The following is a 26,246-nucleotide window of genomic DNA, read 5'->3' as shown; positions in this document are numbered from 1 at the left end:
GATGCTAACCTCTGGAAAGGAGCTAGAGCCTCTCTCTGGGTAACGGGAATTAAATTCTTACAAAAATGATGAAATGCTCAGCACGAAATTAGCCAAGGAAGAAAGTACGATTGATGCCATCATCTATTTGATTGTGGAACAGGAGGTGGGCCTTTCCTCTGCTCCTAGAAGCACCCCGCCAGTGGGGTTTGACAGCCTCTGTAACACGCCCCACAGTCCTACTCGAGGCCTGAAGCTGATAAACTTTACAGCCAGCGGGTCTCCTCTTTCCAGGGCATGAAGACCAGAGCGACACAGAGAGCTGGTAAATTAGCACCTTTCCGGATGCTGGCAGATAACTGGGCTGCAAGGCTGGCTTCACCGCCCCCTGAGGCCTTAGCGCCAGGCCGCTAAGCTCAGCCCCAGGGACACAGGCTTGTGCGGCAAGGCTCGACCTCTCGGAAGAGCCAGACAGGTGCCCGCCAGCGGCCCCGCGAGCTCCCCCCGGCGGGCCACTCACCTCCTGATGGTCCCAGTGCTGCTGGGCCCCCTCGGTGCAGTTCTGGAGAATCACCTGCTCCCCCCTGACGTCAAAGCACAGGTGCCGTGGGCCGCCGGAGCGGATGGCGCGCCAGCCCGTGTGCTCCAGGCGCTGGGACAGAGGAACGGCCGTCAGCACAGCTAGAAGGAGACCCTGCCCAAAGCTGGACGAGGGGAGGAGAGCTCACCGCAACAGGGCCGAGGTCTGGGGGCAAGCTTCAGATTCCGCTGGAGTCAGTAAGACCCCGTCTCGTTGTCAGATCCACAGATAGCCTGCTGGACTAGCCCTGACCTCTGACACCGCCTCACTCCAGTTACCGTGACACTCATATTTATACACTCTGACAGTTTGCTCCTTTATTCTATTTACTGCGACACAGGCGAAGCCATCGGTCCTCTCTCATAGCTCAATTGGTAAAGAATCCACCCGCCATGCAGGAGACCCCGGTTCAATTCCCAGGTCAGGAAGACCCCCTGGAGAAGGGACAGGCTCCCCACTCCAGGATTCTTGGGTTCCCTGGTAAAGAATCTGCCTGCAGTGCGGGAGACCTGGGTTCGATCCCTGGGTTGGGAAGATCCCCTGGAGAAGGGAAAAGCTACCCACTCCAGTCTTCTGGCCTGGAGAATCCCATGGACAGTATAGTCCACAGGCTCGCAAAGAGTCAGACACGACGAGTGACTTTCACTTTCCTTGCAGGTGAAGCAATGAAGGATGCCCTGTGTTTTGTGAGTGTCCCTGGAGATTTCTCTTTGCTATAAACTTAGTTCCTTATACATAAGAGTGTGTTTCTTCTTATTCTTAATAGAGCAGATGGTGGTTTCAGCTTAGCTAGTTCACAGTTTTTCTGGATACAGAAGCCGTTGCTAATCCCCACCTCCCCACCAAGAGTCTTGGTGGTGGTTTAGTCGCTAAGTCATGTCCGATTCTTGCGACCCCAGGGACTGGGAACCTACTAGGCTCTTCTGTCCATGAGATTCCCCAGGCAAGAATACTGGAGTGGGTTGCCGTTCCCTTCTCCAGGGGATCTTCCCGACCCAGGAATCGAACCCAGGTCTCCTGCACTGCAGGCAGATTCTTTACCGACTGAGCTACAAGGGAAGCCCAAGAATCTTAACTCCAAAACTCCAAAACATTCCTCTTCCATGAGGGAGTCGATTATCCCTACTTGCAGGTGAGGAAACCAAGACTCAGAGAGGTTAAGAAACCTGCCTGATGTCACGCAGCCAGAAGATGAGGTGCTTTCACCGTCATAAGGCCTCCTCACTTACCTCTTTCTTTCTGTCCTCTGGGCCGGGAGTGAGTGCCTATGGGTGTGTTCTAGAACACTGGTAGACAGTAAAACCGGAAGGGGACAAAGGGATCCTGATTTCCTGCTTCCCGACAAGTCCTCCAGGCCCAGGGCCTTCCCCTGGGGCCCCAGAGCCTCGCCGGTCCTGCTGGCAGGGCTGGACCCTCCAAAGCATTTTCCTGGCTTTGGCCCCAGGTCCTCGGGGGCTTATCTGACTTGTTCCATCAGTATCTCCAGGAACTGTCACTTTGTTGTTCGTTTTTAATAGAGGCCTTTGAGATAGAACAGCTTAATGCAATAGCCCCATCCCAGGCTGAAAGCAGGGAGGTTTGGGCTAGACTTTCTAGGTTATCATCCAAGCTGTGAAAAGACGTGAACCCCCCAACCCTCAGCCATAGTCACAGGGGCGTCCCATTACCTGGGCAGGTATTTGTGTGATGGGAATTTGAAGAGAAGAAATGCCCTCACACAGAAGGAGCCCTTCCTGATAAGACAGGACCCCACATGATGCTGGTAGCACCCTCTGCCTCTTGATCCTCCCCCTCACTCGGCACCGATCTCCTAGTCCATCCTGCTGGCCGCATGCGCCCACGAGCAGGACCTCAGGGTCAAGGAGACCCTCCCCGTGTGTGGACCTGCCGGTCATGCTCATCGTCTCACTTTGGCCGCCCCTTGGGTCATAAGCTGGAGAAGGAAATGGCAACCCACTCCAATATTCTTGCCTAGAGAATCCCATGGGCAGAGGAGCCTGGTGGGCTGCTGTCCGTGGGGTCGCACAGAGTCGGACACGACTGACGCGACTTAGCATGCAGGCATGCATTGGAGAAGGAAATGGCAACCCACTCCAATATTCTTGCCTGGAGAATACCATGGACAGAGGAGCCTGGTGGGCTGCTGTCCGTGGGGTCGCACAGAGTCGGACACGACTGAAGCGAGTTAGCAGCAGCCGCAGCAGCAGCGGGTCAGAAGCTTCTGTTGTCACAGGGCAGCGCGTCCTTCCGGCCACCCCGGGCTCCAGCCTCGCTGCGGAGGGAGCCCCCCGGGAATCCACAGACGGTCTCCGGCATGCCCGCCCCAGGAGAGCCGTTCCCCTCCCTTCCCCAGGGGCGTTTCCACCCTCTGCCTCCCTTCTGACTGTGGAGTGCAAGCCCTTCTCCCCGAGGAAGGAGTTTCACAGACCACATGCTCGATGCATGGGGAGTGAAGCCGCTGCTCTGATACCTGCAGCCGACCACCCAGCTGGGTGACCCCTCCTCTGGCAAGTGGGGCGGGGGCCGCTGAGGCCATGAGGCTGTCTGCCCAAACCCAGCCCTCTCTCCCCAGCACACACACACACACACACACACACACACACACACAGCTCTTGTGTTCCCCTGAGAGCCCCCTCTGGCCTGGAAGTCTTGGTCCCCAGAGATCCGCATTAAATGCCTGAAAGACACAGCGTATCTACGCGGGCAAGACTCAGGGCCAGCAGCCTGGAGTCTCAGGAACGCAGTCACAAGTCACGGGTTTGTTGCACCGCTGTAAATGGGGGACGTTTTCTGGGGTCTCCTCGCTTCCTCGGGGCTTCTGTGCCTATAGCGCCTGCTTGGTGACCGACTGTCCCCGTCTCTGGTTCTAGTTGGCTAATGGTCTTGAACTGGTCTTGAACTGGTTTCAAAAAGGTGCCCTGGTGGGAATTTGCCTGCAGATAAGTTTTCTTTGATCTCTGATTATAGATTTTTAATTTAAGTGATGAACTTTTCCATTTTGTAAATAAGTTCATTTGCATCATCTTTTAGATTCCACACACAAGAGACATCTTATGATATTTGTCTTTCTCTGTCTGAGTTACTTCACTTAGTATGTTTACAAAACAGGAACAGACCCACATAGAGAGAAGACAAACTTATGGTTACAAAAGGGGAAAAGGGGTGGGGGAACAGATAAATTAGGAGTTTGGGATTAGCAGACACAAACTACTACATACAAAATAGATAAACAGCAAGGTGCTACTGTATAGCACAGGGAACTATATTCAACATCCTGTAATAAGCTACAACAGGAAAGAACCCGAAAAAGAACATGAATATGCATACATGTAGAACTGAATCACTTTGTTATACACCAGAAGCTAACACAACATTGTAGATCAACTAACTACACTCCAATAAAAAGAAAAAGAGGAAATTCCCTAGCAGGGCAGAGGTTGGGATTCCACACTTCCCCTGTAGGGGGCATGGGTTTGATCCCTAGTTGGGGAAGATCCTGCATACTGTGAGGCTTGGCTGGTAATTTTTTTTTTTTTTTTTAAATGGGAGCCTTTTCCATGAATTCTGGATTTCCAGTGTCTTTTATGTTTTTGGATGATCTTGTAATACTGGATCCGCTTCCACACAAGACAAGAGGACATGCATGCGGCTGGGGCAGGCGCTCCTCTCCGCTCCCACTGCCCCTTACCCACCGGGATTCTGGAGACACCTGCTTTGGTCGCCCCGGGCTAGCCACCCTCCAGGGCCCCGTTTCCTTATCTGTCAGCTGAACGACTGGCTAAACAGCCTGGCCCTTCCCCTTGAGCTCAGAGGCTCGCCTTCTCTGACAGCTCCACATCTGGGCTAGGAGCTGGGGACAGGTTGGGGGGGACGGGTCACAAGAGTGGGGGACCAGGCACAGTCACGGACGCGGGACCCGGGAAAGGAGAGGCCCGCAGAGGAAGAGAGGGGCATCCCAGCAAAGACCCTCTGGGGGTCTGGGAGCGCTGGCCACCCACCTGCTGCTGCTGGGCGTCGCTGCAAGGGGCCAGCACCACGGCGCAGCCCGGGGCGGCCCCTTCCACCGCGCAGTCGGCGCAGAGGCCCAGTCCCGTGTTGTGGAGCTGTAAGCAGACACACGCAGGGGTGAATCCCGCCCTCCGCGCGAAGACACCCTCTGTCGGCCGCGGTCCCCTCCTTCACTCTCTACGGTGGCGCTCAGGCCCACGATCCGGCCGCAGAATCGAGGGAGGTCAAGCGCAAGCCAGCGATCCTGAGGGCCGGGCCTCCTGAAGGTCGTGGCAGCACCCCAGGGCGAGGGGCCCTCGGTGGGTTACGGCCCAGCCCAGCCATCCCCCGCAGGGAGGCCCCGCTGGGCTGGGCCTGGGTGCCCGGGGCGGTAGGAGAGCCTCCGAACCCAGGCCCTGGCTGCGGAAGCCGCTCGGCCCCGTCCCCTCCTCCTCTGCCCTTTGTCTCTCTCATGCCTTGCCTTTCCGGAGAACCTGGGCCTGCGTTCCAGTGCGTACAGCTCGGGGTAGACGTTGGCCAGAAACCAGTGGAAGGTCCGGCAGCCCAGCCTCTTCTGCAGCTGCTGACGCTCCATGCAGTCCGGCTTCCCAGCCTGGGGAGGGGGAGACACAGGCGGCAGCCCGGAGGAAGCGGCTTTAGATCACAGCTCACGCGGGGGAAGGGCCCGGGGGTCTGGGAGGAGACCGAGGGATGCGGACCGCACGCGTCACTGTGAGCCGCGTCCCACGCCAAACAGCATTCACATGTCCTGCCATCGGAACAGTGCTGAGTGGTCGTGGACCAGTTGAAAATGCCCTGTTTGTGGACATTTAATCAAGTGTTTGAAAGGTTTATTTTTCTGGGCTTTTGGGGGGAGGTCCTTCACGTTTACTTTTATGCTTCTATTTGTTTCACGTCTTGGGGTGATTGCACGGCCTTGAGTACTTTCCCTGGGATGAAAGGGCCCTCAGGGACCCATCTCAGCAATGACGCCCTGCCCAGTCTCTCCTCTGGGCCCAGGATGAACGGTGGCAGCCTTAAATGTGATGAGACTGCCACATAATGACAGACCCCGTCCCACAGACATCCGGGGATTCGAGGCCAGGACCAGCTGTGACTGCCTCCCACTCCAACCCCCCCCAGAGATGCTGGGAGAGACAGAGGACAACCCCACCAGGAGGGGGAGCCCCTTGAGAGGGCCCCCATGGAAGTACCGCTGGAAGCTTCTGTCTGCCCTTCAAGGCGGAGGCAAGGTACTCCTGGCCCAGCCTCCAGCTGGGGGAGCCCTCGGTGGGCACAGAAGCCTCTGCTGGGCTCCCCCCTTACCTTGCTCAGGGACAAGGCCTCTGGACTGTGCCTGTAGAAGGTTTCTTTGAAGGAGCCCAGCCAGGTCTCAGCGATGCGGACCTTGTTCTGCAGGGTGGCCTCCCGCTCATGCTGGGAGTGGGCATCTTCATTTCGGTAGAGGTGCCCCACGCGGGAGCAGGGCAGGATTTCCACGGAACCCCCACAGAGCCAGGTCTGCCAGGAAAGAAGAAAACTCACACCTCTGTGCTTCTCTCCAGGGACATGGGACACGAGGGGCCCTGGGAGGGGCTGGCAAAATGCCTGGGACGTCCCGAGTGCAGAATGACGCTAGTTCTCTGGATGGAACAGAGTTTCCTGGTCTGAGAGTTCTGGGCAGGGGGGCGAGGGACAAGCTGGGGAAAACGAGGGTGGTGGTCCCGGGCCAGGACCTGTGAGTTGAGGGGTCACACCCCTGCAACAATGGGAAACACTGGAAACAGTGGCTGACTTTATTTTCTTGGGCTCCAAAATCACTGCAAATGGTGACTGCAGCCATGAAATTAAAAGACGCTTACTCCTTGGAAGAAAAGTTATGACCAAACTAGACAGCATATTCAAAATGTCAACAAAGGTCCATCTAGGCAAGGCTATGGTTTTTCCAGTGGTCATGTATGGATGTGAGAGTTGGACCATAAAGAAACCTGAGTGCCGAAGAATTGATGCTTTTGAGCTGTGGTGTTGGAGAAGACTCTTGAGAGTCCCTTGGACTGCATGGAGATCCAACCAGTTCATCCTAAAGGAGATCAGTCCTGAGTGTTCACTGGAAGGACTGATGCTGAAGCTCAAACTCCAGTACTTTGGCCACCTGATGCAAAGAACTGACTCATAGAAAAGACCCTGATGCAGGGACAGACTGAAGGCAGAAGGAGAAGGGGATGACAGAGGATGAGATGGTTAGATGGCACCACCGACTCGATGGACATGGGTTTGAGTCAGCTCTGGGAGTTGGTGATGGACAGGGAGGCCTGGCATGCTGCAGTCCATGGGGTCGCAGAGTCGGACACGACTGAGCGACTGAACTGAACCCCTGCAGTTGCCTGAATGTCCCTGCCCCGCTCCTGAAACACATGCCCAGATTCAGCACTTAGAGGATGCATCCGTGCTGTTAACACCTGGACTCTCCCAAGGCTGCTTCCCGAGGGGAAAGGGAACCCCTAGTGGCCAGGGAATCTCTAAAAGCTTGTGAAGTCTGCTGCAAAGTTACCAGAAGCCATTCGGGTGGAGATCAAAGCAAGCTTTCCTCAAACAGAGTCTTTCCTACTCCTAGAAGTTTCTTTGCTCTCCACTCACTCCTACTCCCAAATGCCTGGAGTTCATCTGACAAGAAGTGTCTTATTCCCTACTTGGGAATAAAGAGGAAAGCGAAAACCTGCCTCGGATAGGCAGTACATGAACAAAAAGACATCAAGAAGGCAAACCATGGTCTTTCCAAAGTGGGTGCCAGAGCAAACTCAGATGGCTGAGTGGGCTATTTTCAACATTCAGGAGAAACATAATGACACCTGTTGGATGTTCTGCAAACTGATTTCAACCTCAGATTGCTGTACTTTCAATGCTGTTTGTCTTCGCTGGGTTGGGTTTTCAGGGGTTGCTGCAGTGAAAAAGCAGGCTAAAAATCAATGAGGAACAGGAAATTGTGGGTGGAGGGTCTGATCTGACCCAAGGCTTGAGAAATTGTGTGGTGCGCAGTGGGGCTACACTATTTGGACAAATGCTCATTAAGTTGTTCGGTGGTGGTTTAGTCGCCAAGTCGTGTCCGACTCTTGTAACCCCATGGACAGAGGAGCCTGGCAGGCTATAGCCCATGGGATTCTCCAGGCAAGAATACTGGAGTGGGTGGCCATTTCCTTCTGCAGGGGATCTTTCCAACCCAGGAATTGAACCCGGGTCTCCTGCATTGTAGGCGGATTCTTTACCAACTGAGCTACAAGGGAAGCCCCATTAAGTTGTTTGGATCAAATGAAGCACACAGGATTGTGTGGTATTTGCTCCGGCCAGTGGGCATGGTGAAAACTCTCCAGGGGCTAAGTGTGCTGGCCTCGGAGGACGTCTAGGAAGCTCTGTGTCAGGCGGAGATGGCTGAAGACATGCCCTTTCCTTCGAGCGGGCTCAAGTGGGTTCAGGAGGGAGGCTATGCTGAAGCCAAGAGAGGCCAGAGGGGCAGAGACCAGGGTGGGACACCCCCCGGATGATGACTCTGTGTTTGTCTGAAGCTGCATCCTTGACCTCCAAGCTGTGATGCCACCCATGGCTCCAGAGAAACTCCTGGGCCTCCCGTAGCCCAGGACATACCTTGAGAGACAGCTCGAGGTTTTCGCCTCCCTGCAGTGACAGGAGAGGGTCGTAAGCTCCGGTGTTTTGGAAGTAATGTCGGTCCATGGCCACCACCCCGCCAGGTACCACGGGGCTCCTGGGAAGAGAGGGAGGGAACAGACCACAGTTCAGAACCCGGAGCACCTGGGGGTGGGCATGGCAGGTGGGGGTGCTCCAGGGGCCCAGAGAGTGGACTCAGGGCTCAGTCAGACCTCAGGGCTTTTAATTGGAGACTGGGGCCAAGCGAGCATGTCACAAGTCCTGGTGTTTCATGAAAAGAGAGTGCTGGCTGCCTGGACCTTTTATACCCCATCCTTGACTCTGCTCCTTCAGGGAGGGCCCCCTCTCTGGTGAGGTCTTTGGAAAGAAGACCTTGGTTAAAATAAGGTGCCCCGAGGCCAGCAGCCCCAGGCCTGGACCAGAGGGACCAGCAGGCCTCTTCCTGCCCTCATTCTTGACCTCACACTCTTATCTGCTTCATGAGTACGCACCCCCTAAGACGAATGCTGCAGGGACTCTGGAATAGGTAGGTCCCCAGATGCTCTGGGGGAAATACACGTGCCTTAAAAACACAGAAAGCTGGAATCCCTGAGTGAGGGAATTAAGATGACAGCAACATCCTTTAGAAGAGCTTACCTGAGGAGGACAGAGCCAGAGGCTTCGGAATCAGAATCTCTTCATTCAAAAGAGTACACATTTCAATATGGCCAAACTATGGGTGTGCCTCAAGGGTGGATGACTCAGAGTTCAGATTTTTTAAATTACTAAGACAATAGTGTTACATGAACAAAACTACTGATTTTTGGGCTATTAAAAATACGAAGTTACACCACAATAAAAACCAGTAGTGTAATTCTTTCCAGTTTTACCACTTACAATTTGTAAGGTCTTGGATGAGATAGATGACCACTCTGGGCTCAATTTCATCTCCTCTAACTGGGGACAATAATGGAGTTTTGGGGGACTCAAAGAAATGTCATGTAAAGTACATCTGCTTGCCAAAACCGAAAGATCTCTGAAAATCAAGTGCTTTTTCATGATGCCTTTGGCAGCGAGCCCTGCCCTGAACTGACACGGGTATCTGTATAGCCTTTATGTACCTGGCAATGATAGATTGTATTTAAAACTTGTCTTTAAAACACAGCAGAGCGAAGCCATGAAGAGCATTGTAGCAGGAGGCTGGCCTCCAGGTTTAACCTTGGATCTGCCGCTTAACAACTTTATGCAACTGGGCAACCTCTAGAGGGTTCACCTCTAATTTAACCTCTGTATACCTCCATTTTCATATGTGTGAAATGGGACTAATAATAGTAATTACTACCAGTAACTGCTTCACAGAATTATGTGCGTGCTAAGTCACTTCAGTCGTGTCGGACTCTGCATGACGCTATGGACTGAAGCCCACCAGGCTCCTCTGTCCATGGGATTCTCCAGGCAAGAAAATGAGTGGTTGCCATGCCCTCCTCCAGGGGATCTTCATGACCCAGGGATCCAACCTGTCTCTCTTGTGTCTCCTGCATTGGAAGGCAGGTTCTTTACCACTGAGCCAGCTGATATGTATAATATGTTTATAGCATTAACTAAGCACATGTTCAATAAATATCACTTAATACTGTCATTTGCAAATGTACAAATGATGATATCCTTTCTGGAATTTTCTTGGCATCTGTATATAATCGGTACCCAACCTCATCCTAACTCCTCTTTCATGCTCTCTCGCCAGACTGATGAGAGAGGCCATGCAGTCAGAGTACCCAGGGTGGGGAAGACACAGTTAGAAACATATGAACGTGTGTGAAAAGAGATCTGGGCCTTTTACGGGGAGTCTGAGGCCTCCACAGGGGCCAGGCAGCAGCTGGGTCTCCGGGAAGGAGAAGCCGCCCCAGGCGAAGGCGACTGGGCTCTCTCTGGCTGGAACTTTGGCCAATGGTAGGTCACACTGGGTGGGTCAAGGTGACTGCAGTGACCTTGGGCATCAGAGAGACCCTGAGGCCTAAAAGAAGGTTCCAGAGAGGACTGGTGCTTGGAGTCAAGGAGCCTTTGCCTCAGGTTGGGCAAAGCTCCTCTGAGGAGTCTGTTCTCTTGAATGGAATCCCTTCGCTTTGGCTGGAGCAGAATACATTGCTCCCTCAGGCAGGCCCCTCTCTTAACTCTCTGGGGACCCACCTATCCAGCACTCCTCATAATTCTGAGATATACTATCCTCCCACACCATAACTCAGAGAGGTCCAGAAACTTCCCTTTCAATTCTTTGGGGTCACAGACCTCAGTAGAGTGTCTGGCATGAAACAGGGGCTCAGAAGATGCTGACAGGCCAGTAATGAAGTTAGACTTAGCTCTCTGTGCTTCCAGGATGCCCTATGACAGAAGGAGGTAAAACATATCTGGTTCTGCACCCCACCTCTTACACCTGCATCTTAGTACCATGACCCTTCCCCACTGGGAATACAAGGCCTGAGGTTGGTATGGGCCTGTTCCAGACTGAATGTCTGCATTCTTCCCAAATCCACATGTCAAAGCCCTAACCCGCAGTGTATTGGATTTGGAGATGGGGCCTCTGAAGAAGTAATTAAGGCTAAATGAGGTCCAGCAACATAAGAAAATAAATCTCATGTTGATTAAGCCACCCAACCTGTGGTTTTTTGTTATGACGGCTGAGCTGGCTACAACGTGGCCCCAAAGCCAAGAACAGAGACAATAGACTCCGAGTTTTCAAGTCTAATGGCAAAGCTGCAGTCTAGGCCTAAGGTGAGGGCTCATCCTCGCAGAGCCAGGATTTTCTATGTCCAAACTAGATAAGATCCTCCAGCGGAGAGAAGAGACAGCCATGGGGAGACCAAGACACAGAGATTCAGGTAGATCCCCGAGAAGGACCTGGTATCCACCTTGACACCTTCAGGGCAATTCCTGGAGGAGAGGGATCCCTTGTTTGTTGTTTGGGGACCAGAGAGCAGAGGGTGCATGGCCCACCTCCCAGCTGGCGGCCCTGGGAATTCAGACCCCCGGATGGCCCTTGGCCCCAGGAGATAGGGCCTAGGTGGTGCCCGGGCAGGCAGGTGGTAGGTGCAGCTCCTTAGAGGCTCCCGGAGCATCAGCACGCCAGGGTGGGCCGGAAGAAGATGTGGGACCTCGGCAGATGCCATGTGGAGGGTGCAGGCCAGTGGGACCTGTGTGCCAGCCGCCATCTGTGGTCACGGCCGGTGAAAGCACACGCATCATGGTGAACCCAACACAGGACAGCCAGAGCCTGACGTGGAGCACGTCCTTCCCACCAGCACCCCCCACGGAAGCCTGGAGCCCAGAGTCCATCCCAGAGGGACGGGAAGGTGGACACGCCTGGATGACAGATTTAATGACGAGGTGGCTAAGCTATCACTGAACCTGTCTAATTTGTCCAGAAGTTTTCTGCTGTTAGCAGACAGGGATCAAGAGGGAAATTACCTAAATTCAGTTAGTAGAAAATAAAAAGATACTTTTTACATTTCTAATCTTGGTGGCTTAGGTCATCTATTAGTCACACACCCTCGGGTAGGCACTTGGAAGTCCTGTTTGTGACTAACGTGTCACTCTGTGTCCATAGCCTAGGCACATGGAAACAGCTTGGGTGGTTGCTTGGTGTTGGGCAGGTCAAAGGTGGCAGAATCCTTGTTCCTTGGGCTCTGTCTACAATGTGACATTGACCCCACTGAGTTAGGGTCACGTCTCCCTCCTGGGAACCTAGGGGGCCTGCGGCTGTGGAGGAAGTGACCCGAGGTGACCTCTGAGACTTGCTTATAAAAGGGGGTACATACTCTGAAACATCACGATAAGTGGGAGAAGCCAGACACAAGAGGTCACCTATTGTGTGAGCCCCTTGGTGTTAAATATCCAGAACTGGTAAATTCATGGAGACAGACAGTGGATTGGGGATTGCTAGTGGCTGGAGAAAGGGGACAGTGGGAGGCAGCAAGGAAGGGATTTTCCTTTAGAAGAAGGGAAATGTTTTGGAGCTATAAACAGGCAATGGTTGCTCAGCATTGCAAATATACTGAATTGTTCACTTAGAAATGGTTCATTTTATATTATATGAATTTCGCCTCAATACATTATTTTTTTAGTTAGGTAGGAGATTACAGCTTGCTTTGCCTGAGTCTTCTGGGACCCTTGCTGTCTGAACCCAGTGCCAGGGTGTAGGAAGCCCCAGGGAACCCGCCCGCAGTGATCTCATGGAGAGAACAGGGAAGAAGCTCCCACTGGGTCCCAGTGATGGCCAGCATCAGACTCTGGGGAATCCTCCCCCGAGCTGTTGAGTCATTTCCAGCCAGTCTAGTCTAGTCGAGGCTGGTCCTGCTGAGGCCCTGGACACCACGGAGCAAACAGCCAACATCACTACTCCTTTCAGAATTCACAACACAGAGTCCAGGCTCTCAACAAAAGTTCCTCCACACCCTAAAGTGTGGATGGTTTGTTACACAGCAGAAGCTCTCTAGAACATCAGCTAGATTTTAAACTTAATATATCTTATGTTAAACATAGGATATTTGTCTAAAAGTCAAACTCGTGAGAAGCAAAACATAAAGCTGGACGTATTTTGAGACTTCCGCTTTCTTAGCATTTACCTAGCTGAATTCTTCCTTTTTACCAAGAAAGCATCTGAGGCCTGGGAAACTCCAGAGTTTCCTGGTGAGATGGAGCTGGATTGAGATCCTAGATAAGATGCTTCTGTTTCCTACTTCCATGGTCTGGAAACTTCGCCAGACTCCACTCATATAACACTGTGAGGATAATAACACCCATCCCTGAGTGTCTGACAGTTTCTGCATGCTTCTCATATATTAGCTCACTGAAACCTCACAGCCTCCCTAGAAGGTAAGTACCATTGTGATCCCCAGCTTATTGATTAGGTAACTTGCTACAAGCTCCAATATTGACGCTCCAATACTTTGGCCACCTGATGCAAAGAGCTGACTCACTGGAAAAGACCCTGATGCTGGGAAAGATTGAGGGCAGGAGGAGAAGGGGACGACAGAGATGAGATGGTTGGATGGCATCACTGACTCGATGGGCATGAGTTTGAGTAAGCTCCGGGAGTTGGTGATGGACAGGGAGGCCTGTGTGCTGCAGTCCATGGGGTCGCAGAGAGTCAGACACGATTGAATGACTGAACTGAATTGCATTGAACCTGCTAGGAGAGGGGGAGAGCCTGGGTTGGCCCAGGCCGCCTGCTGCCGAGCCTGCCCACTGCTGAGCCCACATGGGGGAGGCAGTGGCAAAGTGGGCCAGAAGAAGAGCCTCACCTGATGGGACTGACAGGGGAGGCAAGGGCCCTCCTCTCGCGCTCCGGCAAAGGCTCCCAGTGGAAATCCAGCTTCCAGTCCAACACTCCTCGCTGCTGGTCCTCGGAGGGGTAATACTGGAAGGTCTTCCAGTCAATCACGTCTAGGACAGGAGACACCACCCTGCTCCTGAAAGGAACCGTGAGATCAGAGAAGAGATACACGCCTTCCATTTGCTGGGGAGGCGGGGGTGGGAAGAAACATGATTTAGTCAGCGGCCCCCAAAGTGGCAACCACCATCCAAGCGGCCACTGGGCACCTAAAATACCAGGTGTCTGAACCGAGATGTGGTGTAAGTGTGAAACACGCACTGCATTGAGAAGACTTAGTATGAAAAATGGTGTGCCCATCTCAGTATCGTATGGATCACATGGTTCTTACCTGGATCATGAAACTTGGTTGTCTTGGGGAACCAGGATTGTCAAGCCCCAGAAGTCTCCTTGATGTCAAAGCATGTGTGTGTGTGTGTGTGTGTGTGTGCACGCGCGCACATGTATGCATGTGCACACGTGCATATATATGAGTACACGGTGTCTCTCAGCAAAGTCCTGCAACTAGATTTACTTGTTCATTTACTGTAGCTGTTGGCATTGTATTTCATCCCAGTCTTTTTGCACAGCCTGGGACTACATGACCTCAGAGAGAGCACTATGGGAAATTGGTACAGATTTCAGTACAGGTTGGAAACCCTGCCTTTTGACGCATCACTCAGGTATAACAGCAGCTGCCCTCTACCTAGTCATATCTCAGTCACATTTTTTTCCTGGCCTCTCATGACAGTTTCTTCTAAAAACTGTACCTTGGAATGAGTTAGGCATGAACTCAGGGGTTACCCAGTTAGACTGGTAAGAAAAGTCTTAGACTGGCTGGTAGTTACCAGCCTAAGAAAAGGAATATTCCTGGGAAAGAGATGCCAGCCATGCTGTTTACACTCCCATCGGTTTCCATCCACCTCGGAGACAGCCGGGGCTGGCACGAGCTCAGCCCGTGTGGAGAGGGCCAGGGTGGTCCTGGAACTCAATGATCTGCTTTAATCTGTGCCCTCCAGTGACCGGCCCTGGCATGAAGGGTTATGGGGTTTATATTTACAGCAAGGATCTTGTTACATTTTCCCCATCTTCTGGAAGGTAATAGTAACTTAATACCTCTGGCTTCCACCACTTTGGAGCACGATGCACTGACCTAGGGAAACTGAGGTGTACAGGCAAGGATTTCAGGAGCCAGGTTTGCTTACTGTTGAATGAGCTGTGTGGAGAGGATGGATTTGGCAACTGGCAGAGCATTTTGTGGAATTTCAGAATCAAGAGCCAGGGAAGCTGTGTGGCTGAATTCTGAAGAATCCCATCAAGTCGGTGCCATCTTAGTAATTGTAACAGGACAAGAAAGGAAACTGCGTTCAAGTGTCTACACCATCAATTTGTCCCAGATCTTTAAACTGTGTCCTTCTTGATAAAAAGTTGTACATCCCTTTTCATCAGAGGATGATCACCCTAAAGTTTCTCTTTTTGCTCTGTCTCGCTGGAGGCTCAGGGTCATATGTAAATCTCGTTTCTAATAACTGTATTATTCCCAGTTTCCAACACCGTCTTTTCCTTTCTGAAGTCTTCTCCTTCTATTTTAGCCAGTTACATAAGTGATTCATCATAAGCCTCTGAACACATTTTGGGTAAAGATGAAGATTAAAATGTCAATGAATGGAATAAAAGATGTTTCCTTATTTTGGTTTTTATTCCCATGGGCCAGAGTGGCTACTTGGTTGGGGCTGAATTAGGAAGACATTGGAGTGGAGGGACTTGAAAAGGAGTGATTAAAAAAAAAAAAGTCATACTTAGCTTTGTTTTTCAAATCTACAGATGTATTTGGAGTTCTTGGAATTCACTTAGGGCAAAATAGCAAAGCTTTCCTGTCTGACTTGGAAGGAGCAAGGAAAGGACTCACTCTATCATCCTGTCACTTCTGAACTGAGTTTTAACTCGCAGGCGGACTTGAGGTCAATCCTCTCCTAAGCCTTTCTAAGCTCTAGGTGGTCAAGCATTTGGGTTTCAATGGAGCTGTCAACAAACTCCAACAAAAACTGAAATACGTGAGGTCAACAAAGGCACCACTGTCCAGAGAGCCAAAGCTGACTGCAACTGCAGACTCATCCACCAAACTTTTACCACAAGGAGGAAGGACCCTAGTTTATCTCACCACTCTTTGTTTTTCCCGCGGGCCTGAATGTTCTCTTGCTCTGTGATGTAGAAAGTCATTCTGGAAGCTCATGCAAATTCTCGGTGTTTGTGGGAAGTGTCTTATAAGCTCTAAGCCTCTCTTCCCAGAGCTTTGCTGCTCAGGTGCGACCCCAAGACTGACGCTGGCCCTCCCAGGACTCTGTCTGGAGAGGGGGGCAGAGCAGGAGAGGGGCTGAGAGCTTCCCTGGGGCCACAAACGGGAGGAAGGCAGCTCGCTCTGCAGGGCTGGAGGCATCTTAATCCCTTGCTGCTCCTCAACACACACACACACACACACATGCACACACGTACATGCACACGCATGGGATTCTTCAGACTGCCTTCCATCACTTAAGTCCTCCAGTATGGAGCAGCCTTAACCTCAGCTGAGTACTAGGTGACCTTGAGAACTAGGTGACCTTGAGAACCAGATGACCCTGAAAACTAGATGACCTCGAGAACTAAGTGACCTTGGGATCTAGATGAACTTGAGAACTAGGTGACCTTGGGGACTAGGTGATCTTGAGAACTATATGACCTTGAGAACTAGATGACCTTGAGGACCGGATGACCTTGAGAACTAGGCATCTCTTTTGGATGCTTTTGATTTGTTAATGTGGGTTCATCAGTTGTAACAGTTTTATCACTCTGGTGGAAGATGTTGACAACAGGGAAGGCTATGCGCGTGTGGAGACAGAGGATATATGAGAAATCTCTGTAACTTCCTCTCAATTTTGGGCTTCCCTCGTAGCTCAGTTGGTAAAGACTCTGCCTGCAGTGCAGGAGACCCGGGTTTGATTCCTGAGTCGGGAAGATCCCCTGGAGCAGGAAAGGGCAATCCACTCCAGCATCCTTGCCTCTCAATTTTACTGTGTACCAAAATTTGTTCTAATAATAGAGTCTATTTAAAAAAAAAAAATAGAATGAAGACATCCCAGACCCTGCCCTTTGACCAGTGATCCAGGAGCTCTTTGGAAACTATAAAGTGATACGCACATAGTTTTAAAAAAGAACTACGTGTCCCTAAGGCAGGAGCCTGGACCAGTCTTCAAGTGGGAAACAGCATGGTCAGGCTCCTGAGCCAGGAACACCTCTAAGAGCGGGGTTTGCCCCTTTGCCCTTGGAAATCTCCCTTTTCCTCTGGCCATGACCCTCCCTCCCCGGCCTGGGCCCTGGAGCTGCAGTTGGCTCAGGCAGTGGTGGCCGGGGAGGGGGTTGTGTTCTGTGAGTGGCTGAGGCTGTAGACCATTTTTCCCTCTCCCGCCTCCTGCTCCACAGCCCCCGGTAGTGAGTTACCTGTCACCAGCTATTCTGGCCAGGAGGGGCTCCAGCCAGCCCGGCTGGCACTCGCAGTGGGCGTCCATGAAGACCAGCACGTCCCCGGTGGCCCTGGCGGCCCCCAGCATCCGGGCCCTGCTGGCGCCCAGCCTCCTGTTGCTCCTGAGTAATTTCACCCCCTCCAACCGGGCCACGTGCTCGCTGAGAGCCATCCTGAGTTGTCCTGGAATCGACAGGGTGGTGGTCAGTGAGGTCATGGGATGCCACAGCCCCCGAGAGTGCGATGACCACCACTAGGATCATCGCCAACAGGCCGCTCTTGGGAGCGGAGGTGAGCATCACCTACATTACTGGGTGGTTGTTGCTAAGATGTGAGATGCATTGTTCCTTTGGGTGGATTGGGGTTCTCTCTGGTAAAAACCAGGACAAATGGCATTGTGAAGCTAGGAGAGAAGAGAACGTGCTCACATTCTCCAAAGGCAGCAGCTAGGTTGAAGCAGACGCTGCTGGTGCCCCGCTCAGATGCCCTGGGACCCCTCTTTCTGGTTTGGTTTGCAGGTGCCCAGCTGCTGGGGGTTGGCTGCTAACTGAAGTCCCCATCCTCCCTGGAGATGTGCCCCAGGGGATGTCCTGTGAGCCTCTTCTGCAAGTAGCAGGGAGTTGGGCAGAACGCCACCCCTCGCCCCAGGTGGGCGGTGGGTGGTTGGCAATGACTGACCGCTGCCTGAATACCAAACCCACTCTTTGCCTCAAGGCAAGACAGATGCTGAGGTGCATCTGGGGACAGGCCATGGCTGAACTTCACCTGACACCGAATCTTAGCTCAACTCCTTCTGCCTCCTCCAGCTTTCCCTGCTCCCCTAGAGTGCCCCCCTGAGAGCACTGCCCCCCAATAACATACACATGATCCCCATCTCAGGCTCTGCTTCTAGGGTACCTGACCTAAGACACAGGGCTCAAGGAAGTCGAAGGCAGAGGGTCCATTGTAGGCGGCCCCCAGGAAGGTGGCACTGGCCAGAGAGGTCTTACTGTGGTGGTGGGGAGTGAGCAATGCTGCGGTGAAGAGAAAATAGGAGGCTAGAGATTGAGGGCGAAAGTCTGCACGTTCTTCCAGGAATGACAATCCTATAGAGGATACAGGTCGAGAGAAGCTTTTTAGGCTTTGTATTCAAGATCAGGTTCGATTCCTGGGTCGGGAGGATCCTCTGGAGAAGGGATAGGCTACCCACTCCAGGATTCTTGGGCTTCCCCGGGGGCTCAGCTGATAAAGAAGCTGCCTGCACCGCGGAAGACCTGGGTTTCATCCCTGGGTTGGGACGATCCCCTGGAGGAGGGCTTGGCAACCCACTCCAGTATTCTTGCCTGGAGAATCCCATGGACGGAGGAGCCTGGTGGGCTACAGTCCATGGGGTTGCAAAGAGTTGGACACGACTGAGTGACTAAGCATAACACAGCACATTCAAGATCAGAAAAACTGTGCAAATGGACAGGTGTGAGTGCGCCCAGATGAGGAAACCAGCAGAGATGGGAAGACCACCGGACAGTCATCCTTCAGAGTCAGGGTGAGGGCGTTGGTTCCAGGAGTCCCCCCACCCACCGCAGACACCAAAATCTGCAGATGCTCTAGTGTTCAAGTCTCTTATATAAAAGGTCAGTACAAGGGACCTCCCTGCCGGTCCAGTGGTTAGGACTCCACACTTCCAATATAGGGGTGCAGGACTAAGATCCCACATGCCATGCAGTGTGGTCAAAAAAACCAACAACGAGAGGGCAGCACAGTCACCCTCGAGCTGCTGGTTCCGCACCTGCGGCCAGCATCACACCCTGTGGGTATCACAGTGGGGCGGAGCCTCTGGGGCTCTCCCCGGATGAGTCTCCTGCGCCCGAATCCCCGTCTGCGGGACCGCTTCCGGGAACCCCGTCTACACAAGCTCCAAACCCCAGTCTGTGCAGGGAGCCCCCCAGGGTCCAGGCCCTCCCGAGAGAGCCTGGAGGAAGCCCGCGGCCACCTTGCTGGCTGAGGTCGTCCACCAGGACGATCTCCTTCAGGAAGGCCCTGGGCGCCGTGTCCAGGATGCTGTGCACGGTCCTCAGGAGGGTGGACCAGGCCTCGTCGTGGAAGCAGAGGATGACGCTGGCGGTGGGCAGGCTGTCCGTGGGTGGCGGCTGCTGCAGGCACCTGCAGGGAGGAGAGGCAGGATGTGAGGGGAAGGGGAGCCCCGGCTGGGGCGGCGCCGGCCAGTGACTCTCCTCCCAACTCGATGGATCTTTCCCTGGGTCTTCTCAGAACTTCCACCAAAGTGAACCCATTGTACCCTCACAGATGTGCTGTCCACTGTCTCCCAGGCCTTGGATTCCAAGAACTGATTTACAGTGTTTATCCTTGCCTCTCCCCTAGCAGCTGAGCGGTATTACCACCTCTTCTCAGCAGATGACTGTCCTAATCTGTAAAGTGGGAATGAACGACAAGATCACCCACCTCTTAGAGCTGGTGTGAGGCCCTAACAGGACAAGATACACAGTAAGTGTCCTGTCAACATGAAAGATCGCCTGTTTAACAGCAAGGACACTATTTTCTTTATTTTTGTATTGCTACAATTTAGCATAGCATCTGACACATAATACATGTTAATTTTTATTTCACTCTATGTGTATCCTTTGCCCTAAAGTGGGTCTCTTGCAGGCAGCATTATAGTGGGTTCTTGTTTTTGTTTTTTTTTAACATACTCTGCCACTCTATGTCTTTTAGATGGATGTGGCACACTTAGAGGCACATTTAGCCCACTGCATTTAAGGTAATTATTGATAGACATATACTTATTGTCATTTTAAACCTTGTTTTCCCATTGATTTCATATTTCTTCCTTGTCCTTTTCCATTTTGTGGTTGGATGATTTTCTTTTGTATTAAGCTTATGTCTTTGCTTCTTGGGTTTTGTGGACTTATTGTATGTTTTAGATTTGTGGTCACTCTGTTTTTAAGTACATTAATCCCTTCCTCTATCTTCTCATATTAGACTGGTAGTCATATAGGTTCAAACGCATTCTAGAAAAAAGAACTAGAGTATTTTCTTAAATACTATGACTATTTTCTTACTCATCCCCCACATTTGATGATTTTGATGATTTTATGATTTTACATCTTCAGGTTCATCATTTTACTGTCCATTGTGGTTGTCATCACTTTCACAGAAAAAATTTTTCTTGTTTTTTTTTTTTTATCTGTGTACTGGTTTATTTACATGATTTACCCTCCAATTATAATTTTCTCTTTCCTATAGATTCTTACTTATTTTCTATTTAGAGAAGACCTTCCAATATTTCCTTTGGGGTACATTTAGTATTGCTCTATTCTTTTCATTTTTGCTTGTCTGAGACATTCTTTACTTGTCCCTCTATTCTAAATGATAGTCTTGCTGGGTAGAGTATCCTAGGTTGCAATTTTTTCCCTTTCAGGACTTTGTATATGTCTTGCCTCTCCCCTGTGGCCTGCAACTTCTCTGTAGAGAAATCAGCTGACGGCCTTATAGGGATTCCCTTTTCATCCTCTCTTTCACTTTTGCCATTTTAATTATCATCTGTCTTGGTGTAGACCTGTGTCTGTTCAGATGACTCACAGGTGCTGACTTTACAAAGCCAGGGGCAGGGGTGTAAATCCATGGTGCACACAGCTGAAGGGAGAGAAAATTCAGCCCTGCTTCCCAAGTGGCGTGGCCCTGGGGCTCAGCTGTGGTTTCATTTACCCTTCTGCACATGGGCGCCTGTGGCATCTGCTGCTGAGCCCTGAGTGGCGGCTGGGGTGCACTCCCTAGGAGCCCGCGGAGGCAGGGTCAATGTGTGGAGACAATGGCTGCTATAGTGACCCTGCCCTTGGCGCGCTACTCAGCAATGGTGCGTTGCTACTGTGGAGGGCTGGGCTTCTTCCAAGAACACCCCTTGTTGAACTGGGTCAAGCTACAGGCCCTTCCGGCTACCTCTGAGCAGCCAGCTCCATTCCTCTCCCCAGGCCAGGCCTCTGAACTCCGAGTCCCAGCACCCAGCCCCAGTCCGTAGCAGCAGACTTGTGTCTCAGACTGGGTGCCCAGGCTGGTGGCTGGACTGTCCATGCAGGCCTCTCTGCTCTGTCTGCTGCAGGCTGGTGGCTGGGCTCACCTCTGAGCCTCTGAAGCTCCGTTTCTGAGCTCCCCACTGGTGAAGGGGCTTCCCAGAGTTCAGGAACATTTCCTCTTTTCAGCTCCCTCCCAGAGACCCAGGGGATGTCCCACTTACCCCCTTTCCCCCTTTCATCCTACCCAGTTGCATAGAAACCTTTCTTGTCCTTTCAGGAGTTTGAGATCTTCTGTTGGGTCCAGGAAGGAGGTGCTCTGTGAGAACTTCCCTGCCTGTAGAGGTGTTTTTGATGCATTTGTAGAAGGAAGTGAGTTCCACGTTCTTCTACTCTGCCATCTTGATCAGAGCTCTCTACATGCTAATTATTATTGTGATTAATATTGTAATTATTATTGAAGAAGGGGCAAGGATCAAACCTTTGGGAGCAGTAACAACATGCCAGGTGCTGTGTCAAGCCCTTTATGCACATTACTGCCTGTTGAGTCTGTGGGTTGGACCATCTCATCCCACTTTACAGATGAAGAAACTGAGGCTCAGAGAGAATAAGGATCATCAAAGCCACATGATCAGTGATTGGCAGAGCTGGATATTATACCTTCACAGCAGTCACACCCTTTCCCCTTTGCTGGTTTGTGACTGGACCAATGGGTGTGTATGTGTGTGTGTGTGGGTGTGTGATGGTGTGATCGCTGCCGGGAGATTCTTAGGTTCCCACCTTCCTCTCCAGGTGAAGAGAATGCTCTGTTCTATGTTCGCTGAGCATGGGGTCTGTGAGGACTCTGAGTGAATCCACAGTGGAAAGAACTCTAATAACACCCTGACCCATAAAGCAGCATGCAGTTCATACCTGTCCACAAAGGCACTTTCTTAAAATGCACTGCTAGAGCGCACCTTTCCAGGTTGTAGCTGCTGAAACCACCAGTCTGTCCTCACAGAGGCATTTGCATTTGAACTGGGGTTGTCTCAAGGACCTCAAACTTCTGACATCTAAAGGCATCTGTGAAAATTACTAGAGCTAATCAATGAATATAGTAAAGTTTCAGGATATAAAATTAACACACAGAAATCCCTTGCATTCCTATACAGTAACAATGAGAAAACAGAAAGAGAAATTAAGGAAACAATACCATTCACCATTGCAACAAAAAGAATAAAATACTTAGGAGTATATCTACCTAAAGAAACAAAAGACCTATACATAGAAAACTACAAAGCACTGATGAAAGAAATCAAAGAGGACACAAATAGATGGAGAAATATACCGTGTTCATGGATTGGAAGAATCAATATTATCAAAATGGCTATACTACCCAAAGCAATCTATAGATTCAAAGCAATCCCTATCAAGCTACCAACGGTATTTTTCACAGAACTAGAACAAATAATTTCACAATTTGTATGGAAATACAAAAAACCTTGAATAGCCAAAGTAATCTTGAGAAAGAAGAATGGAACTGGAGGAATCAACCTGCCTGACTTCAGACTATACTACAAAGCCACAGTCATCAAGACAGTATGGTACTGGCACAAAGACAGAAATATAGATCAATGGAACAGAATAGAAAACCCAGAGATAAATCCACGAACCTATAGACACCTTATTTTCAACAAAGGAAGCAAGAATATACAACGGAAAAAAGACAACCTCTTTAACAAGTGGTGCTGGGAAAACTGGTCAACCACTTGTAAAAGAACGAAACTAGAACACTTCCTAACACCATACACAAAAATAAACTCAAAATGGATTAAAGATCTAAATGTAAGACCAGAAACTATAAAACTCCTAGAGGAGAACATAGGCAAAACACTCTCCAACATAAATCACAGCAGGATCCTCTATGACCCACCTCCCAGAATATTGGAAATAAAAGCAAAAATAAACAAATGGGACCTAATGAAACTTAAAAGCTTTTGCACAACAAAGGAAACTATAAGCAAGGTGAAAAGACAGCCCTCAGATTGGGAGAAATAATAGCAAATGAAGCAACAGACAAAGGATTAATCTCAAAAATATACAAGCAACTCCTGCAGCTCAATTCCAGAAAAATAAATGACCCAATCAAAAAATGGGCCAAAGAACTAAACAGACATTTCTCCAAAGAAGACATATAGATGGCTAACAAACACATGAAAAGATGCTCAACATCACTTATTATCAGAGAAATGCAAATCAAAACCACAATGAGGTACCATTACACACCAGTCAGGATGGCTGCTATCCAAAAGTCTACAAGCAATAAATGCTGGAGAGGGTGTGGAGAAAAGGGAACCCTCTTACACTGTTGGTGGGAATGCAAACTAGTACAGCCACTATGGAGAACAGTGTGGAGATTTCTTAAAAAGCTGGAACTAGAATTGCCATATGACCCAGCAGTCCCACTCCTGGGCATACACACTGAGGAACCCAGATCTGAAAGAGACACATGCACCCCAATGTTCATCACAGCACTGTTTATAATAGCCAGGACATGGAAGCAACCTAGATGCCCATCAGCAGACGAATGGATAAGGAAGCTGTGGTACATATACACCATGGAATATTATTCAGCCATTAAAAAGAATTCATTTGAATCAGTTCTAATGAGATGGATGAAACTGGAGCCCATTATACAGAGTGAAGTAAGCCAGAAAGATAAAGACCAATACAGTATACTAACGCATATATGTGGAATTTAGAAAGATGGTAACGATAACCCTATATGCAAAACAGAAAAAGAGACTCAGATGTATAGAACAGACTTTTGGACTCTGTGGGAGAAGGTGAGGGTGGGATGTTTTGAGAGAACAGCATCAAAACACGTATATTATCTAGGGTGAAACAGATCACCAGCCCAGGCTGGATGCATGAGACAAGTGCTCAGGGCTGGTGCACTGGGAAGACCCAGAGGAATCAGGTGGAGAGGGAGGTGGTAGGGGGGATCGGGATGGGGAACACATGTAAATTCATGGCTGATTCATGTCAGTGTATGACAAAAACCACTACAATATTGTAAAGTAATTAGCCTCCAACTAATAAAAATAAATGGAAAAAATAAATAAATAAAGGCATCTGTGCTGGCCTGGGGATCAGCTCTAGCTGTTCACCAGCTGGGCACCCCTCTGCCAGATGTGTCCCAGCTGAAACTTGAGCTCTCAATGCACCAGAACCTTGCCTGTGACTCTCTGGGAAAAATGCTACATGGTGAGGGATTGATACTAGGTGAGTGCTTTCAGAGAACGGAAAAACACAAACCTTAGATGATGAAACAACAAACCACATGAACGTCTTGTAAGCTAGCTGTGACAACTGTAATCTTGCTTCTGTATTTATACACTGTTTCTTTTCATAAAGTATTCAATGTCACTCCAAATTGGGAAGGGAATATGTCAAGGCTGTATATTGTCACCCTGCTTATTTAACTTATATACAGAGTACATCATGGGAAATTCTGGGCTGGAGGAAGCACAAGCTGGAAGCAAGATTGCCAGGAAAAATATCAATAACCTCAGATATACAGATGACAGCACCCTTATGGCAGAAAGTGAAGAACTAAAAAGCCTCTTGATGAAAGTGAAAGAGGAGAGTGAAAACATTGGTTTAAAACTCAACATTCAGAAAACTAAGATCATGGCATCTGGTCCCATCACTTCATGGAAAATAGATGGGGAAACAATGGAAACAGTGACAGACTTTATTGTGGGGGCTCCAAAATCACTGCAGATGGTGACTGCAGCCATGAAATTGAAAGACATTTGTTCCTTGGAAGCAAAGTTATGACCAACTTAGACAGCTTATTAAAAAGCAGAGACATTACTTTGCCAACAAAGGTTTGTCTAGTCAAAGCTATGGCTTTTCCAGTAGTCATGTATGGATGTGAGAGTTGGACTATAAAGAAAGCTGAGTGCCAAAGAATTGATGCTTTTGAACTGTGGTGTTGGAGAAGACTCTTGAGAGTCCCTTGGACTGAAAGGAGATCCAACTAGTCCATCCTAAAGGAAATCAGTCCTGAATATTCACTGGAAGGACTGATGCTGAAGCTGAAACTCCAATACTTTGGCAACCTGATGAGAAGAGCTGACTCATTTGAAAAGACCCTGATGCTGGGAAAGATTGAAGGCTGGAGAAGAAGAGGATGACAGAGGATGAGATGGTTGGATGGCATCACCGACTCACTTGACTTGAGTTTGAGTAAATTCCAGGAGTTGGTGATGGACAGGGAGGCCTGGCGTGGTTCAGCCCATGGGGGTGCAAAGAGTTGGACATGACTGAGTGACTGAACTGAGCTGAACTGATTCAAAGTCACTCTGAAGAAGTATACACAATGAAATAATGATTTTTTTAAAAAAAAGCCTAAACAGAATGCTGCCTGCCTGTCCTGTAAAAAAAGAATGTTGCGGCCAGCAGACAGTGCGGCTCCCTCCCTGCCCCCACGTCAGTGCACCCGGAGGGGATTCAGGATAGAGGAAAACAGGATACTGAAGATGAGTATCTAAGAAATGATTTCAATGAGCCCAGTTTCTTGCATCTTCCCATACAGAGCAGCGCACTAAAATCACTAACTCGAGATGTCTGTTTCTGTGATTGGCAGTAATCTTTTGATGTTCGACTCCATTTGATGTTGACTCCATGGTTTATTTGCTTTTCTTTTTTCCAGCAAAAACTGCTACATATCTGGCTCCTCTCCTCCTTCTGGGGAGCAGTTCCTCAGAGCTGCCTGAGCTGTCTCCCTGGTTACAGTCCTCAGTAAGTTTCCCAAATAAAACAACTCTCCACGTTTAGGTTGTGCATTTTTCTTTAGTTGACAAGTGGAAAGTCAACATTTGGAAAAGGACATACATGTATAGGTCAAAAGAGCCTTGGTATTTCTAGAGAGAATTTGAAATCTGACTCTAAGCTTCCTGGAGCCCAAAGTAAAATGGGAGATTTACAGAATTGTTGCCGTCAGAAAAACTACGTACCAGGTAGATTTTTTTTTTATACAATGGATAAATTTTTAATTTGAAATCATTTAAGACTCACAAGAAGTTGCAGAAGTAATACAGAGAATTCCCATGTTATCTTTACCCAGCTCCACCCCAGGGAGAGGATTGTACACCACCCCCCACAACTGTCAAAACCGGGAATTTGACATGGTTCAATACTATTAAG

At 50.0% G+C, this 26,246-nt stretch overlaps 1 protein-coding gene across 2 annotated transcripts in view; it reads right to left on the bottom strand.

The window, feature by feature from the left end:
* GALNT15 (polypeptide N-acetylgalactosaminyltransferase 15) overlaps positions 1-26,246 on the bottom strand; it is a 44,340-nt gene that overhangs the window by 3,665 nt on the left and 14,429 nt on the right. Inside the window, exons 2-9 of one of the 2 annotated variants that reach the window (XM_070467000.1) lie at positions 19,019-19,188; positions 17,028-17,232; positions 13,483-13,650; positions 8,186-8,303; positions 5,873-6,067; positions 5,028-5,159; positions 4,558-4,662; positions 500-631 (exon numbers count right to left, since the gene is read on the bottom strand). In XM_070467000.1, the coding sequence (XP_070323101.1) occupies positions 500-631; positions 4,558-4,662; positions 5,028-5,159; positions 5,873-6,067; positions 8,186-8,303; positions 13,483-13,650; positions 17,028-17,232; positions 19,019-19,188 (1,225 nt within the window). The remainder of the gene's footprint in view (positions 1-499; positions 632-4,557; positions 4,663-5,027; positions 5,160-5,872; positions 6,068-8,185; positions 8,304-13,482; positions 13,651-17,027; positions 17,233-19,018; positions 19,189-26,246) is intronic. The other variant, XM_070467001.1, reaches the window with a different exon arrangement.

The sequence above is a fragment of the Odocoileus virginianus genome, chromosome 4 (genome assembly GCF_023699985.2).
Source record: "Odocoileus virginianus isolate 20LAN1187 ecotype Illinois chromosome 4, Ovbor_1.2, whole genome shotgun sequence".
NCBI lineage: Eukaryota > Metazoa > Chordata > Mammalia > Artiodactyla > Cervidae > Odocoileus > Odocoileus virginianus.
Note: the sequence above shows the minus strand (reverse complement) of the source record. Positions and strands in the feature narration are given on the sequence as shown.